Genomic DNA, 15036 nt, shown 5'->3' with positions numbered 1-15036 from the left:
CAAAGGAAAATCCTTTGATTGGATGTAATGATGAAGATTTTGGAGTAATTGGTGAGAATGAATTAAGAGTTCTTTTAATTGGGTTGGGGTTAATGGTGGGAAGGAGTAGTTAGTGGTGGTGAGAAATGAGAGGGAAGAGGAGATATGTTTTTCAGGAAAGACAGTGAGGACACATGAGAAAAAAATGGCGGTGGTGAATGCTGACGGTGTCGGCGATCGGAAGTTGTGATGGTAGGAAATTGCGGGGTGGAGGTGAGGTCAGTTGAAGATGATTAAGGGTTGAAATACAATCAAGTTCATTTTTGGGTAAAAAAAAAATAGGGTATACCCCCTAAGTCAATCTTGATTGACAAAGTCTTTTATTCCTCTAAGACTTTTCTTTAGGCCTCAAATAATCCACCTTAACTTTGACTGCTGATTTTTTTATTTTTCTAATTACCCGTCTTCAAAAAATTAATTCTTATGTGTTTTACTCTCTTCTCCGAGATACGAGAAGTGGTCGCCAACGATTTTCATGAGAATATTTTTGTTTAAAGAGAAAGGGAAGAAGATACAAGGGAAGAAGATACAGGGGAAGAAGAAAAGGAAAAAGTTTTTTTTTTTTGTTGTGATTGTGTCACCTGCAAGTGCTGGAAAAAGTATTTTTTGGGGTTTTGATGCGGTCACATGCAAGTGCCCGATTGACCAACTATGAAAGAGAAGGGAAATATGCAAACTTAATTTGTCAGGAAGGTTGAAAAGGAATGAATAGAGACAATTGTTAATGTTGAGTGATGGAAATATGCAAAAGGGGGCCAAATAGAAGTTGGTCATCGTTAAGGGGTCCATTTTGATGAGATGGACATAATTAGGGGGCCAAAATGGACTTAACACTCCCGTCACGGATTTCAGATGTCTTGAAAATCTTACAGATTTGAAATTCTCCGTTTCCCGCGATTATAAATAGTCGTTCTTGTCAATATTTCAGAAGTTTTCTCGTCCTCCAGCTTCAACTCCCACAGATTCATCATAGAACAGGAGAGAGAAAATGAGTAAACTAAGGAGAAGAGATAATTCAATCTGTTCTTGCTCTTCACCTCGATCGAATTTCCTCATTCCGCATTCGATTTTCAGCGGGTAATTTCTCTCTCTAGAATCTAGATCTATGTTTGTTTGTGTTTTTCTTAGCAAGTAAATAAACGACGTGAATTTCGAATGAATATTTCTTGAGATCATTTTATTCTCTGATCTGTGAATTGATTTGTCAGTGATTAGCTTCAGCTTAAATTATATGTTCAGTTAGGTGAAAGTAAAAAGATCGATCGAAATGAAGATTTCATCAAGATTAACTAGCGATTTGAATCAGTTACTAGTTTAGATAGATTATTTTCAACCTGAAGAATCTGAACTTTGAAATCTTCACAGCTCGAAAATTCAAATTCAAAAAGAATTTATCTGATCTTGTTTATTTTGTTGACTGATCTAATGTTTAGTCTTCACTTTCATGAATTATCATCGGTTGATTATTGATCTTTGCATCTTAAACATAAAAAATCACTCTAAATATCAAATTTTATTTGATTATCTAACTTTTTTGAGCAGATAAGTTCATCAAATTCACACTTCAAATGCTAAAGAATAGTTTATCTAGGTTAAATTAATAAGGAATGTAAATTTCAACAACAAACACATTTAGGAAATCAGAGAAGTTATTATTTCAGGTTCTCTTCATTGATTTTGTTGTCGTTCTACTATTGCTTTGTGAACACAATTAAACAGGTTTGAAGAGGATATCTGGACGGAGATAGCCAAGTATTTAGACGGGAAAAGCCTGGTGATGCTTGGATCATCTAGCCGCTGGTTCCATCGCCTTATTCTGGAAGAAGATACTATCTGGAAGTTCGCCTGTACTCGTGACCTTAAAGTTCATCAACATCACCACAATGTTTCCTTCAAATGGAAACAACTCTATGCTTCAGCATTTGGTAATTAAATTACATAAAGAGTTTCATGCTTCACACTCTAATTTTGCTTCATAGCCGAAAAACCAATTGCCTTCTGCCGTCGTGGCTTAGATATACCTTGTGGAAGAAGCCTCTTAATTTTCTTAATATTGCACCTAAATTGCAATTGAACAGTTAGGTTGATTAAGACAGATTACTTTTCTATCTCAGATGGGAGTCACTCCTACACGTTTCGGCAAGAAGAGGATCACATACGTAAGAAATTCCTCTTCTCTATCTTTGCTAGTTGATTTAAGATAAATTATATGCTCGAATAATTCTTTCTATTGAAAAGTTACTTTATGATTTGAGCTTATTGATTTTAGTTGAAGATATAGAGTCTTGTTTGTAAAACCAATGAGATTGTGTCTTTAAAATTCCCACCGTCAATCTCAGGACTCGACTTATTTGGAGGTCATTTCATTTAGATTCTGATTTTCCGGAATTAGGTGAACTTTGAAGAGATCCAGAGACACTTCAGGGTTCGGGCTATGAATATGTTATAATCACGTTTCTGCGTTTTTCTTGTAACAGATTAACACGCCCTACCAACCAATGCTATGCTCGATTTGATGTGCTTATCTAGGTTTACTTTATGTGTTTGTTATTGTACTTGCTTCCGCATAGTTGTTTTTTTTCTACGTAGAAATGATTCAATGGCTGTTTTGTCGTCGGAACTATTGATTTTCTTGGACCATCTATATACAAACTAAATGCGTCTGATGTGACCATTTCAACTATTCAACAATCTTACTTTAAATTATGTTTTTCCTGCCTATGTTAGATTGGAAGAGAATTGGTGCCTTCTCTCTTGAATCGCCCATTGCTCTACTAAGTGAAGAACTGTCATTGCCTGCTAAAATCCCCAAAGGAGAAACTATAGAGCAAATGTTACAGAGTACTAGCTCTTGCATCTTACAAAATGTCAAAACTGGGATCTGGATTGCTGGTATACATACTTCCTTAGAAAACTGCTTCAAGTGCCTCCTTATGTTTATGAAATTTTGATATCATAGTAGAAGTTATTATGGTAACTTAAGTCTCAGACGTCGATACATGATTTCAGATCTACAGGTAGTTCGCTGTCCTGTTTGTAATCTCAACACTTGTGAAGGTAAGAAATCTATAACTATTACGACATGAATATATGCTGATTGGGAAGAAAACGAAGTTTTCTTTTCGAGTATTATCAGATAAATTTTATTGATCGAAATACCCTTGGGATTTTGTTTTTCTTGAACAGGGACAATGCAAACTTTAGATGCAAGGCACATAGAGCTCTTCTTAAGTGATGGTTATAAGAATGGAAGCTGGGAATACAAAGAGATTGGATCTCATCAAGTGAAGAAACATTTTGATAGAGCCACTGGGGCCATTTTTGACATTAAACACCTCAAAGACCCTGCTAGTTCAGGTAACAATTACTACCACATTCTACTGGACCAGTCACTTTAAAATATACTATGGATCAAAATCAACAAAACCTAGAACTGGACTGAATAATCAACGTCTGGTTTCTTACATATAACAACACTCTTAAATAAATACTTGGCTTAACATCAAATTTTGGTTAGCAGAGGTGTGGAATCTAAAGTCATGGTTAGCTGAACCCAGTGACTGGCAACCCAGAGCTCGGATCGCTTGCTTTGCAGTAGCTGTTAACACTAACCTACAGCAGAACGATGGTAATACTTAAAAACACAAACGTCGCATTTATTTTTCTGAATTCACATCTGACTTGTCTGAATGGTCAAAAATGTCTGCCACAGATTCATTTCAGTATGTTAATAATTGTCTGACTCGTCTGAATGGTTGACTTCGGCTGATTTTAGGTCAGAATTTGAGTCAGTCATAAAATAGGTGAATGAAGACAACTCAAACTCAGACGAACTAAGCTCAGACGAGTCAGATTCAGATAATGAAAAAAAACACCACCGAACACTACGTGGCTTTTGCTTAAATCGATCACTGGAATGTTTGGGTTCGATAACTTACTTATTTTTGGCCTTTCCTTCTGGCAGGTCTTCATGTAAGGTATCATGAAATGAGAGATGAAGCTCATGGAACTGATGGAAAAGTTGTTTCAATTAGAATTTCTCACCAACTCCTTTAATAGCTGATGCTCTAGCACAAGTGTAAGTCCATCAAAAATTTCACATATATCTTCTTTGTTTTAAACTCCTACAATATTGATTGATATAAAAGGTTTTGAATCCTTTTTACTCCTTACACTACTAATTCTTACACCATGGTTACACTACTAATTTCAGGTTTTGATCCACATAATATTGTTTTAAGCACAAGTTTCTGTTATTTGTTCTTGCTCTTTTTCTCCATACCATATAAACAATTTAGGACTATCAATAACATTTCAAAGATTTGAATGGACTAACCTGAAAAAAGAAAATTTCCAAAGTAAAACTTTCTCATCTCTCTCTCTCTCTGATGGTATGACAAACAAATTATTTGTTTTGGGACTCCAAGTTCAGCCTGAATCAGAATTTATTATTCCTAAAACAATTTCCAATGGGTATCTCCTAATAGATATTTCTAATTGCTTGAGATACTTATATTTCCCTTTTGATATAAAAGAAAAATTAGACTCCATTTAAATAAGAGTCTATTGAAATAGAAGAAGGAAGATATGGAGAGAATGATGAGAGAGTAGTGGAAAAGGTATCGAATCGCTAGCTTAAGGGGGTTAAGTGGTATGATTTACAATAAGGAGCCAGAGAATCAACTGCCATAGTTATTTGTAAAGAATTACCAAAGACAGTGTGACCTATGCTCAGTTTTAGAAAATTTCTACTCAACCAAAGTCCGAACCAATCAATTCTTCTCTAGGTTATGTTTGACCTAGTTCTGCTTGGCTCAGTTTGGTTCGGCTGGTATGCCCACTGGATGAGAAAAATACCAATCATTGCTAAATGTTATATATTTCCTTAAAGTTTGTAGAGCCAATCAGAAGTGGACATATTAGGCATTGTGAAGCCCATCCACTGCAATAGTACTCTAAAGTGTGAACCTCCCCTTGTCAAGCCAAGATTCTCATAACCAACCGCTATAACCTATAATTTGGTTTGGGCGGTTCCAAAATGTTTAAATCGTGGCTAAAATATCAAATGGTTTATTAAGATTGGTTTGGTTCGAACAAGCCAATTTTTTTCTCACCTCCAGCGAACACATAAAATTTCGCGTCACGTGTCCCATGCTCCAAAATATCAAAAGCACTGTCGTTTTCGGTTGAGCTCGGACTTGATGAAATTGAAATTATTTCCACAAAACCCACCATAGGCGCTTTTTGAATAGGCTTATTGGGAATGCAACAAGCTAATCAAATAATAAATAATGGTTCTGATCATTTGGGCCTATTAGTTGTGTAATAGGCTCATGTTGTACGCTAGTTAAGCGTTTTTATATTGTTTATGGCTAACCTAGTTGATTAATCGGGTCAGACGGACATAGCCTAGTGTCGGGTTTCAGGTAGCTTGTGTCCCTTGAGTAGTTTGATTGCTGGGGGAAGGAATTTCATGCCAAAGTTAGTGACGATTTCGTAGCACTTGTGGCAAAGAAAGAAATGGGGCCCCAGTTCATTATCCCTATCGCCCTGACTCTTAAAGCAAATAAGCCCCACAATCTCAGATGAAAGACACCAAACCAAGGCGGGTGCAAAGGCCATTCTCGATATCAGCAAGACGAACGCCTCTTTTGCCACTGCACTCTCTTGTGCGCACTTCACCTCAGACTCCAAATCCATGTCCCTGATATTGGGTTTCCCCTGCAAGAAACGACCAATCTGTCAGGTTTTGAACACGGCTAACTTCCCACCCCTACTCACTGACTCGCCTCTACCAAAAATGATAAACAGGTACTAGGTAATGTCTGTAAAACTTTGTCAACACTTGGTTGCCCAAGTTGTGAAAAGTGTTGACATAAACTGCAAAACTCCATTCTGAGAGGAGTCGTCACTTTCCAAAAAAAATGTTTGTGAAACTTCATGTAATTATGGAGAAAGACGAGGACCTCTTTGTAATATTAAACCTCTTTTAAGGAAAACAAGTCCTGTTTCAACAAACAAAAAAAAAAAGGAAAACAAGTCCTCCAACTCGGCCCTTCAGAAAGTACTTGCAGCAGCAACAGTTCTTTCTGCTTTCCATTTTTCTCCTCCGTTCGTGCGAAACAGAGAAACAATTTCAACAGGTACCCTAGTTTTAATTTCTTCTTTTCTTGTTCCTTTTGATTCTGTTCTTCACAATTGTAAGAACACAATTTCGTTTTTAAGTTACTGAGATTCAGTTCACTTCTGAAACCACTTTTAAATGAATCAACCAAGTTAGGATTCAACCATTCAGGTATCTTTTAGATTACACTAAATTATACAAGCTTTTAATGAATGGGTTTGAATTTGATTCGTAAATAACATTCGGTTTCACTTTTTTTTTCATTGATTTTTTTTTTCTAGTTATTAATACTAACTTTTAGCTTAATCTAACTAGATTACTAGGATCAATGGTATTTGTCTTAATCAAGTTAGTTGAATGAATGAATTAATGGGTTTTACTTATAGTGCCCAAAGACAATTCAGCAGGAATTGTAATGCTCTCTGTCATTTTTGTGCACAACTTAAAGTAAGATACTAAGGACCTAGTTTTTAGGTATTATTCATTCAGTGTATATCATCAATTTGGTCCCCAAATAATGATTTAGTGTTTCATTTGCTTTCTCTCTTTCTTTCTCATGTTTTCTACATCCGGCGTTCAATTCTAGGGTTTTAAGTGCTTTTGTTGTTGTATACCTGGATTCTAGACTGGGAGTTTAGTCTTTTTTTTTCTCAGAAGCAATTCAAACCTTGATATGGATGCCTGGTTTCATTCTTTTTCTGTTTGGAACGGCGAATGGTTATTGTGATGAATAAAAAAAAAAACTAAGTCTCCTTTTGCCGCGTACCGACTCTTTTCCACTGTGAAAGTAACTCTTCCAAAGTGTGTGGAACCAACTCTACTGTCATTTAACTTCTTTCCAATGTTCTCTATCTGTGAATTGGAATAATAGAACCATTTATAGTAGTAGGGGGGGATAAATGGGGTAAACTGTAAATTGGAAGCCTTAGTGACAACAATGTATTCCTCGTAAAGGCCTGAAGGTGCCAAAACTGCAACCCTTCTGGATTAGAAAAACTCTAGGTCTTTGTACATCTTTTTCATTTATAACTCAAACGATTCAAAAAATAAATAAAAATATAGAGGAGGACCATTTTTCGTGTGAGCTTATTCATTTGTAATATGTTTTGAGTTTTTTCTTATTAATATCTATCGGAGATCTAGTAGAGTTATCTCAATAGTGCTATTCTTTTGATGTTATCTACTGTTTGTATCTCCTTATCTTCCCTTCTATGCAGTAATTGTTTCGAGCAAAAAAGTCGACATATAAAGATGGCCTACAGACGGAGCATCACCACGAGGGCCATCCTTTACTCACAACGGATGCACCCGTCTTTTGGGTACTTTCATTACACAGATGAAAGTAAACGCCAACCGCCTGTAGCTGATCCATCTCAACCTACAATTTATAAATTCATGCAAAATAATAGCAAATTTAGCAATATAGGTGGATCTAGTGCCACCTTTGGAGGGGGAGGATCTTCATCATTTTCTATATTTCCTGATCGTGGTTCCTCAGTTTGTTATTATTCTTCTGGTGCGGTTGGAGGAGGCTCAGATAAATTAGAGTACATGGGTGATGTTGCTGAAATTCTATCAGATAAGAGTTTGGAAGTGGTAGCCTCTCAAGGGCCGGTTGTAAGTGAAGTGGCAGTTGCAGCTGCGGATTCTTACTTACCTGTTGCAGCCTTACAATATTTCATTGATGGTGTTCATTCATTTACTGGCTTAAATTGGTAAGTCTTAATCTTCTTTATCTTATTTGAGCTATGTTCCATTTTTCAACTTTTCATGTTGATTGCTTGTTTGTTCTTGGTAAGTCTTAATCTTCTTTGTCTTATGTGAGCTATGTTCTATTTTCAACTTTTCATGTTGATTGCTCGGTTGTTCTTGAGACTCAATTGAAATATTAATGCTGTAATGATCACATTTAGCAAACCGCCTGGTGTGGCAATGGAAGAAAGTAAAATACCATGTTCCACGATTCATAGAAGTTGGAATTGTTGTTTGAGCTATGACCTGCTGGAGCTTCTTTTATCTTTTAGAATTTGTATAAATTAGTATCTTTTTCCAGGTGGGCTTCCATAGCATTAACAACCCTTATAATTCGAGTGGCCATACTTCCACTTTCAATAAATCAAATGAAAGCTTCATCTAAACTTGCTGTAAGTAGCAATGTTGTTTATGTCTTAATTACTCTTCATTTGCACTTATATTACTCTCTGTTATCAGAGTTTAGTATTGAAATTTACTTTTTGTCTACTGATGGAAAGATAGATACAAAAATAGGGTTTTTTTACATGAATGCCTATATGGCATCCCATTTATCTGTGGATTTTATTACAAGAAAACTTCCAAACCTAGTCCGTAGTGTGCCACTCTGCCTCTCAGATGTTTGGGTCTTAAATTTTACCGGACATAAGACCGATTTTCTTTCATAATATCGACTTGAAACGCATATCGATTGTTAGAATGTTAGTATATTGTCCGTGGGTTTTTTTTCTTCTTGAGCTGAGAGTGAGTTACTTTTGTGGGTTGATTGAGTTATATGTTTAATTGTTTATATTCGTAGAGAGAATTCATTTTGAATGTAGCAGGTTCATTCTTTGTAGCACGAGAGAATAAAAAATTGACTACAAAATGAAATTTTTCTTGGGGAAGAAACCTAACAGAATTCTGTGGATTTTTTTTTTTTGAAAAGTTTGAATTAATCTTTAATGCAAGGAGGGGAAAGAATACAAAGAAAAGGGAGGATAATTATGAGAGACTACATACTTCATAATCTCCTCCCAATTCAAAATGAAATCCAAATAAGTTAGGTTTTTTGCCCAAGACATATTTCTAGACCAGTGATATAAGAGACCTAGGACATCCTCAATCTCAAGGCTGTTGGGGGTGTTACACTCCTTGAAAGTACTGGAGTTCCTAAATTTCCAAATGGACCAAACTATTGCACTTGGAATGAGACTCCAAAGTTCTTTCTTAGTACTCCAATGGCCCAGCCTGCTCCATTGCTCCAAAATCTTTTCGAAGGAAACTTGGAGCACAATTCTGTGGATTCCCATGACACCACTTAGTCTTATCCTAATTGTGTCCCATTTACTATTCCTTCTAGTGGAGTTTTTTCTTTAATCTTTTTGTCTTTTCTACTGATTCATGTTTATATTATATAGTTGATGAAACCACAGTTGGAAGCAATCAAAGAACAGATAAATGAGGTATGCCATCTTATTCTCTTAGATTTTATGGGTCCTTTCGCATTAATAATCAACAGCATTCTGGTGCATGTGATGTGTTAGGGCGAACCTTGTTTAAACTTGAAAATACAGTGAGCTGCAGGAATACCACGTAGAAAAGAAGACAACTAGAAGGCTTCATGATGTTGTACAACATAACATTTGCGTAATTTTCTTCAGACCAATAGATTCCCTTCAGGTTGAAGGGCTAATGAAGAATATCCTTCTGTCTGTGTTGATAAATTAGGATATCGAAGATAACTACTCAATTCCAAATGATGTATACTAAAATAACTCTGCCTCGTTCCCTTACAAAAGTGACAAACATAATTTAGCGAACCAGAATAATTATTGATATGAGTGCATGATTTACTTTTCAGGCAGGGGATCCTAAGGCTCTTGCTGAGGGTCAGAAACGAATGAAGGCTCTGTTCAACGAGTAAGCAACTATTTTTATATACCTGAGTCCTGATATGAGAGAAGCTATTCCCGTTTCTGAAACACACTTTGTGTTCCTATTACCCGCCATATGCCCCATAAAAAGTTCTTGCGCTAGTTTGACCCATACATTCTTACCACATAAGTAAATCATGATGCAATTCTGTACACCGGGAGTGCTTATTTCCATGTTTGTATAAAATTGCATGGTCCTGGTAGGCTGCTACAGTAAACTCCAGATTCACTCAAAGGTTTAAAAGAGAACTCCAGATTCTCTGTCTTCCAGCTGCAAAATAGATCCGGTGATCCCTTTTTTTGTTTTCTTTTCTAATGCTCTTGAAACATGAGTATCATGTATTTGTTCACTTTAGCTCATGGCGTTCTTCGCTGACTTAATTAATCACTCAAATCCATCTGTATCTTGTCCATTTGGTAGAGAAAAATGTACTAACGGTCAAATAAAGGATCTTCAATACCCCAATGAATTGCCTATTATGACATTCACCATAGCCAATCTGATTTTCAAACTTCAGAATTGTTGGCATCTTAGGTTAGAGCATAGCATAAACATCTCTCACAATATATGGTTATTTCTCTTGAGGAAAGTCTGAGTTGCGGCATTCGTTGGTAGTCATGCTGGTCATTTGTTTATTCTTTGTCTGTGGGCTTTCCGGATAAAGTTTACCTTTCACATCTATTTGTGTTTTGTATCTATAAACCTTGTATATACATTCTCTTTCTATGAAATATCTTTATTTTCCATGGCTAATTGATTATACAGGCACGGGGTTACTCCATTTACTCCATTGAAGGGTCTTTTTATTCAGGGTCCCATTTTCATCAGTTTTTTCATGGCTGTAAGTTCTTTATGTCACAATATCTGATATCGTGTATAATTATTCAAATCACTTCTAAATTTTATTGGGATCTAAAAGTCTAAACATTTCTCTGTGTATTTGTTTCTCGTAGATTACAAACATGGTAGAGAAAGTTCCTTCCTTTAAAGAGGGTGGAGCTCTTTGGTTTACCGACCTCACAACTCCAGACGCTTTATATATCTTTCCAGTTGTGACATCATTGACCTTTTTGGTGACTGTGGAGGTAAACATTCCTTTTTCTATCAACACGTAGTTTAACTTCTATTACTCTCTCGGGTTTTACCTTATGGGTTTTCATCAGCATTTATCTAGTCCTTGACTCGTCATGAACTTACTCTGCAACAGACTCATTCTTTCTAATTTTGTCTTCAGGCGAGGAACATACTTCCTCGTTCATCTATTATTATGTACTTCACTATATTTATAACCACATCAATGATGATCCGACAACTTCTCTACCCACTTCTTCAACCTAATTGATTGATCTCCTTTGTCGTAGTGCAATATGCAAGAGGGTATGGAAGGAAATACTGCTGCTGGCACCATGAAGAACTTCTCTAGACTCATTGCTGTGCTTACAATTCCATTTACGATGAGTTTCCCAAAGGTCTGCGTTATTCTTCACAACTGACTTTGCAAATTATTGATTATTAGGACACATATCATGTTTGATTTAAAATAGGCAATGAGGTCATGACTAATCTTCTTTGGGTTTCAATTTTTTGTCGCAGGCAATATTTTGTTACTGGGTGACCTCCAACTTCTTTTCTCTCATTTATGGATTAGGTGAGTCCATTTGCTTTTTTCTTTGGGAGTTTCTTTTACAGCAACTGATAGGCAATCCTGAAATAGGTTTTCATCCGAAAAAAGAACATTGATAGGGTTGCCGCTTAGGTGTTATGTTTAGAAGGTCCAGATATTATATCTATCATAAACTCTCCGAATGAGGAAACAGAGAACATTAATTGCTATTTATTTTTCTATGTTATATTTTACTAAATTCGTATATGTATTTCGTTTTCTGCAGTTCTTAAACGTCCTGAAGTGAAAAAGATACTCGGCCTTCCATTATTACCTCCGCCATCAACTTCAGCTACATCTACCTCTTCTGCAAGACCACAATCAATTATGTCGTTGTTTTCGACTCCGGGAAAAGCTACAGAAGTTTCCTCTTCTTCATTGTCGTCTTCGCTACTCAACGAGCCGTCAAAAACTGCAGAAAGAAGAATACCTTCATCCTCAGTTATGAGCCAGAGGATTAGAAGTCTAGAGAAGCAATTAAAAGGAAAAAAGAAAAACAAGAAGAGGTAAGTTCAAAGCTTCAAATTCAGCGTGTAACAATTCAGCTATGCAATAAAACTACATGTATTCCTTCAATTTTTTGAACTAAGAGAGAGAAAGTGAGAGAGAGAGATCATTAAATAGGGTAGATATGTTTGAGAATGGATGAACTTGTGATAATCTTGAATTTTGTAGTTTTGAAACATTATACAACTATATTTATAATTAAATTTTTGTCTTACAGTCAAAGTTAGGGATATAGGAACATCGCAAATAGGACTATACCCACTAGGTCTTTCGATTTTCATAATTCATAATGAGGGGTGCTTAGTCTATATGCGGAGTCCATAGAAGAGCCTATTTGGTCATGGCCTATCATCTTTTGTAAGGATCGCAGATCGGAAAGCTGCTGATAAAGAGGGGGAATGCCGAGCAAAAGAACACATAAAAAAGAAGGGACAGAAGACAAATAGAGTCAATAGTGCAGCGGTGACCGACTGAGAAACTAAGAACGAGCCTATCTTACTTAAGGCCGCCCAAAGATTCGAAAGTCGGTGCCCATCTTCAAGAAGGCCCGAATGAAAGACCCAAGCCTATATGCACGGGTCCCTCCAACAAAGTCCTACAAATGAAGACTCCGGCCTGTCAAACCTGCTTTCCTCGATGAAAGCCCACAGAAGGGCCAAAGCACAACAAGAGCCTACCCATTATAGGACTGGGAAGGTTGCGCTTTATATGATTTTCTTTTCTGAAATTTACGACTTTAAAACACGTCACTAAGAACTTAAAGTTCAACCACTTATTTAACATACGAAACCTGTATTTCATTATGGCCTTATGGGGTTTTTTTTGTTGAACGATGGCCTTGTGGGGTTGGCTACAACTTTTTGGGGGTGTTTGTTCCAATTTAAAACCCATTCTCACAGGGAAACCTAGATCAGCCTTTCACATTGTTTTTAATATATTCACTATCTAGCAATATTAGACAATGCAGTTTTGAAATGGGTTACTAGATGCTTCATACATGTCATAATTGACCACCACCATTACAAGAGTTTCACCCTAATTTTAAGCTGATTTGGGTGGTGGCATTTTGATCTCATGATAATAATTTTAAGGGCTAGAATCTTTGACAAATCATAACTACACTATATTTTTTTTGTTGTTGTTGAAACATAATTATACTATCTGATTCACATGGAGGTGAGCTAAGAACTGCTTTATTTTCACAATGTATGGGTTTGCTCTTGCCCAAAATTATACATTTCTAAATATTTTAACTTACGACATATATTAGTTTGTTTAGGTGAGTCTCATTTTTTATATTATTTCATTAGTCTTTCAATTCTAACTTCAAGACGAAAGAGCCTTATGGGAAAAGATGGTGATGTGACGAAATGGATGACGTGACAGAGAGAGAGAGGTGATGAGATGGAGGAGAGAGAGTACCGGACATTTAACGGTAACGGATAAAAAGAGACCATCTGAATATTTTTGATAAAGTAGGTGGCTTCGCGGGAAGCTGGTCACGAAATAGGGGGTCTTTCGATAAATAACCCTATTTGATAATTTGGTAGGATTATAATAGAACATTCAAGCTTTATGTTATCTTATGTAGGCTACGTATCTAAACTCCAGTTGTAGTGTATCTCATTATATTTGATCAAGTAATTATAATCTCGCTTTCAAAAAAAAAAAAGTAATTATAATCTCATAAATAAATAATTAATGGGCATCATGATCGTGATAAAATGAATGACTTTCAACTCATCTGTCTAACCCAAGTGAATGAAGGCAGAACACTTCCTTGGTTAACTACCATCTTTTCCTTACATATTTAGCATATACGTTTAAGCACTACCATCCAACTAGTTGTAGAAGATTTTGGATTCCTTTGAAATTAAATTTAATGTACTCTTAAATAGAAATTGGTTTCTTTTTATACTTTTTGCCAGAAGTAAAACTAAAAATTAATTTCTTAAATAGAAAGTATATATATTTGTGAGTGGGTAAAATATCATTCTCATTTTTCTTCAAATGTATCAATGGCACAAACGTACAGCACAAACGTACATTTTTCTATTTTTTTGAATATGGACTAGAGTATTTACACCTTTAAATACTCAAATTTAATAACCATGAATTACAATCTTATGAGAATCGAACCTGAGACTTCTAAATTTTGGAGTTTATGTCAACACAATCAACCATTTGGGCTACCAAGTGTTGACACTGAAGTGCATTTGTTAAGTTTGATAACTTTCATTTGATGAAAATAAATGGGTCTTTTAAATCAAAGTTGTGACAATTTTTTTTTTTTTCGTAAACCTTTTGAATACAATTACTGGTCTAGGCATTAGAATAGCTTTATAAAACTTGTGGAAATGAACAAGATACATTTGCTTTTAGACAGAGCCTTAAGACTAATGAATAAGTATGTGTGTTTCAACAAAAAAAAAAATGAATAAGTATGTGTAGAACTACCTAGCAACACACATAAATGAACTTGCATCTACATATGTAGGGATATAATTGACTTTCTTAGATGATTCCTTTTTGTATTATTCAACTTTTCAAGAATTTATTTTGAAAAAAATAAAGAGGGGTTGAGCAAAAACATCCAAATGAATGTGGGATATGTGAACCAGGTTTGTTGTTGGAGAAAAATGAGATGCAGGTCCATAGTGTCAGGGGATGAGTGAGATTACAAAAATAAAGAAACTTTTTATCTTATTTACTGAATCTGCCACTCAATAATTACAAAAATACCATCAACAATCCCGGTTTTTTCTCCACATTATCTGTTGCGTACTTTTTTTTCTCTCTCCTCACGTAATCTCTTTTCCCATTTTCTCTCTCATAATTTGACGTTTCTCTCTCTAATCTTACCTAATTTCTTGCTTTATTTTCAATTTTGTTTATCTCTTTATAAATATTTTCTGTATCTCTATCCAACTACTTTCTTTATTTGTGACTTTCTTTTTTTATTTTTTTTATTTTTCTTCTTTCTTCAACTCCTAATTTCTTTCCCGTTTTTCTTTCGTTACCATTTTTTTATCTC

General features: G+C 35.6%; 2 protein-coding genes across 2 annotated transcripts; both read left to right on the top strand.

Annotated features, from left to right (window-relative positions):
* Window positions 1-631: 631 nt before the first annotated feature.
* Window positions 632-4211, top strand: LOC147569383 (putative F-box protein At3g61730). Its single transcript, XM_086671951.1, has 8 exons — window positions 632-1116; window positions 1759-1964; window positions 2154-2198; window positions 2767-2931; window positions 3049-3096; window positions 3226-3396; window positions 3560-3667; window positions 4004-4211. Exons 1-8 carry the CDS (start codon window positions 1028-1030, stop codon window positions 4093-4095), a joined length of 924 nt encoding a protein of 307 aa, XP_086528077.1. The 5' UTR covers window positions 632-1027; the 3' UTR covers window positions 4096-4211.
* A 1862-nt stretch (window positions 4212-6073) lies between these two features.
* On the top strand, window positions 6074-12205 carry LOC147569382 (mitochondrial inner membrane protein OXA1-like). The gene is made up of 10 exons (XM_086655859.1): window positions 6074-6182; window positions 7381-7878; window positions 8217-8307; window positions 9316-9360; window positions 9759-9817; window positions 10598-10673; window positions 10786-10917; window positions 11194-11301; window positions 11426-11480; window positions 11722-12205. The coding sequence occupies exons 2-10, from the start codon at window positions 7415-7417 to the stop codon at window positions 12003-12005; spliced, it is 1314 nt and encodes a 437-aa protein (XP_086511985.1). The 5' UTR covers window positions 6074-6182; window positions 7381-7414; the 3' UTR covers window positions 12006-12205.
* Window positions 12206-15036: the final 2831 nt, after the last annotated feature.

The sequence above is a fragment of the Eschscholzia californica genome, unplaced genomic scaffold, assembly GCF_041429995.1.
Source record: "Eschscholzia californica isolate CP2 unplaced genomic scaffold, dmEscCali1.0.p SCAF_1, whole genome shotgun sequence".
Classification (NCBI taxonomy): domain Eukaryota; kingdom Viridiplantae; phylum Streptophyta; class Magnoliopsida; order Ranunculales; family Papaveraceae; genus Eschscholzia; species Eschscholzia californica.
Note: the sequence above shows the minus strand (reverse complement) of the source record. Positions and strands in the feature narration are given on the sequence as shown.

What these genes read in the sequence shown, in the direction of transcription:
- LOC147569383 (XM_086671951.1), top strand. Translation starts at nt 1,028, where the DNA reads ATGAGTAAACTAAGGAGAAGAGATAATTCAATCTGTTCTTGCTCTTCA. An exon ending in CAAAGACCCTGCTAGTTCAG is followed by an intron (nt 3,397 to 3,559) that starts GTAACAATTACT and finishes TTTGGTTAGCAG; the next exon opens with AGGTGTGGAATCTAAAGTCA. An exon ending in TAACCTACAGCAGAACGATG is followed by an intron (nt 3,668 to 4,003) that starts GTAATACTTAAA and finishes TCCTTCTGGCAG; the next exon opens with GTCTTCATGTAAGGTATCAT.
- LOC147569382 (XM_086655859.1), top strand. Translation starts at nt 7,415, where the DNA reads ATGGCCTACAGACGGAGCATCACCACGAGGGCCATCCTTTACTCACAA. An exon ending in CCTTTTTGGTGACTGTGGAG is followed by an intron (nt 10,918 to 11,193) that starts GTAAACATTCCT and finishes CCTTTGTCGTAG; the next exon opens with TGCAATATGCAAGAGGGTAT. An exon ending in TTCTCTCATTTATGGATTAG is followed by an intron (nt 11,481 to 11,721) that starts GTGAGTCCATTT and finishes CGTTTTCTGCAG; the next exon opens with TTCTTAAACGTCCTGAAGTG.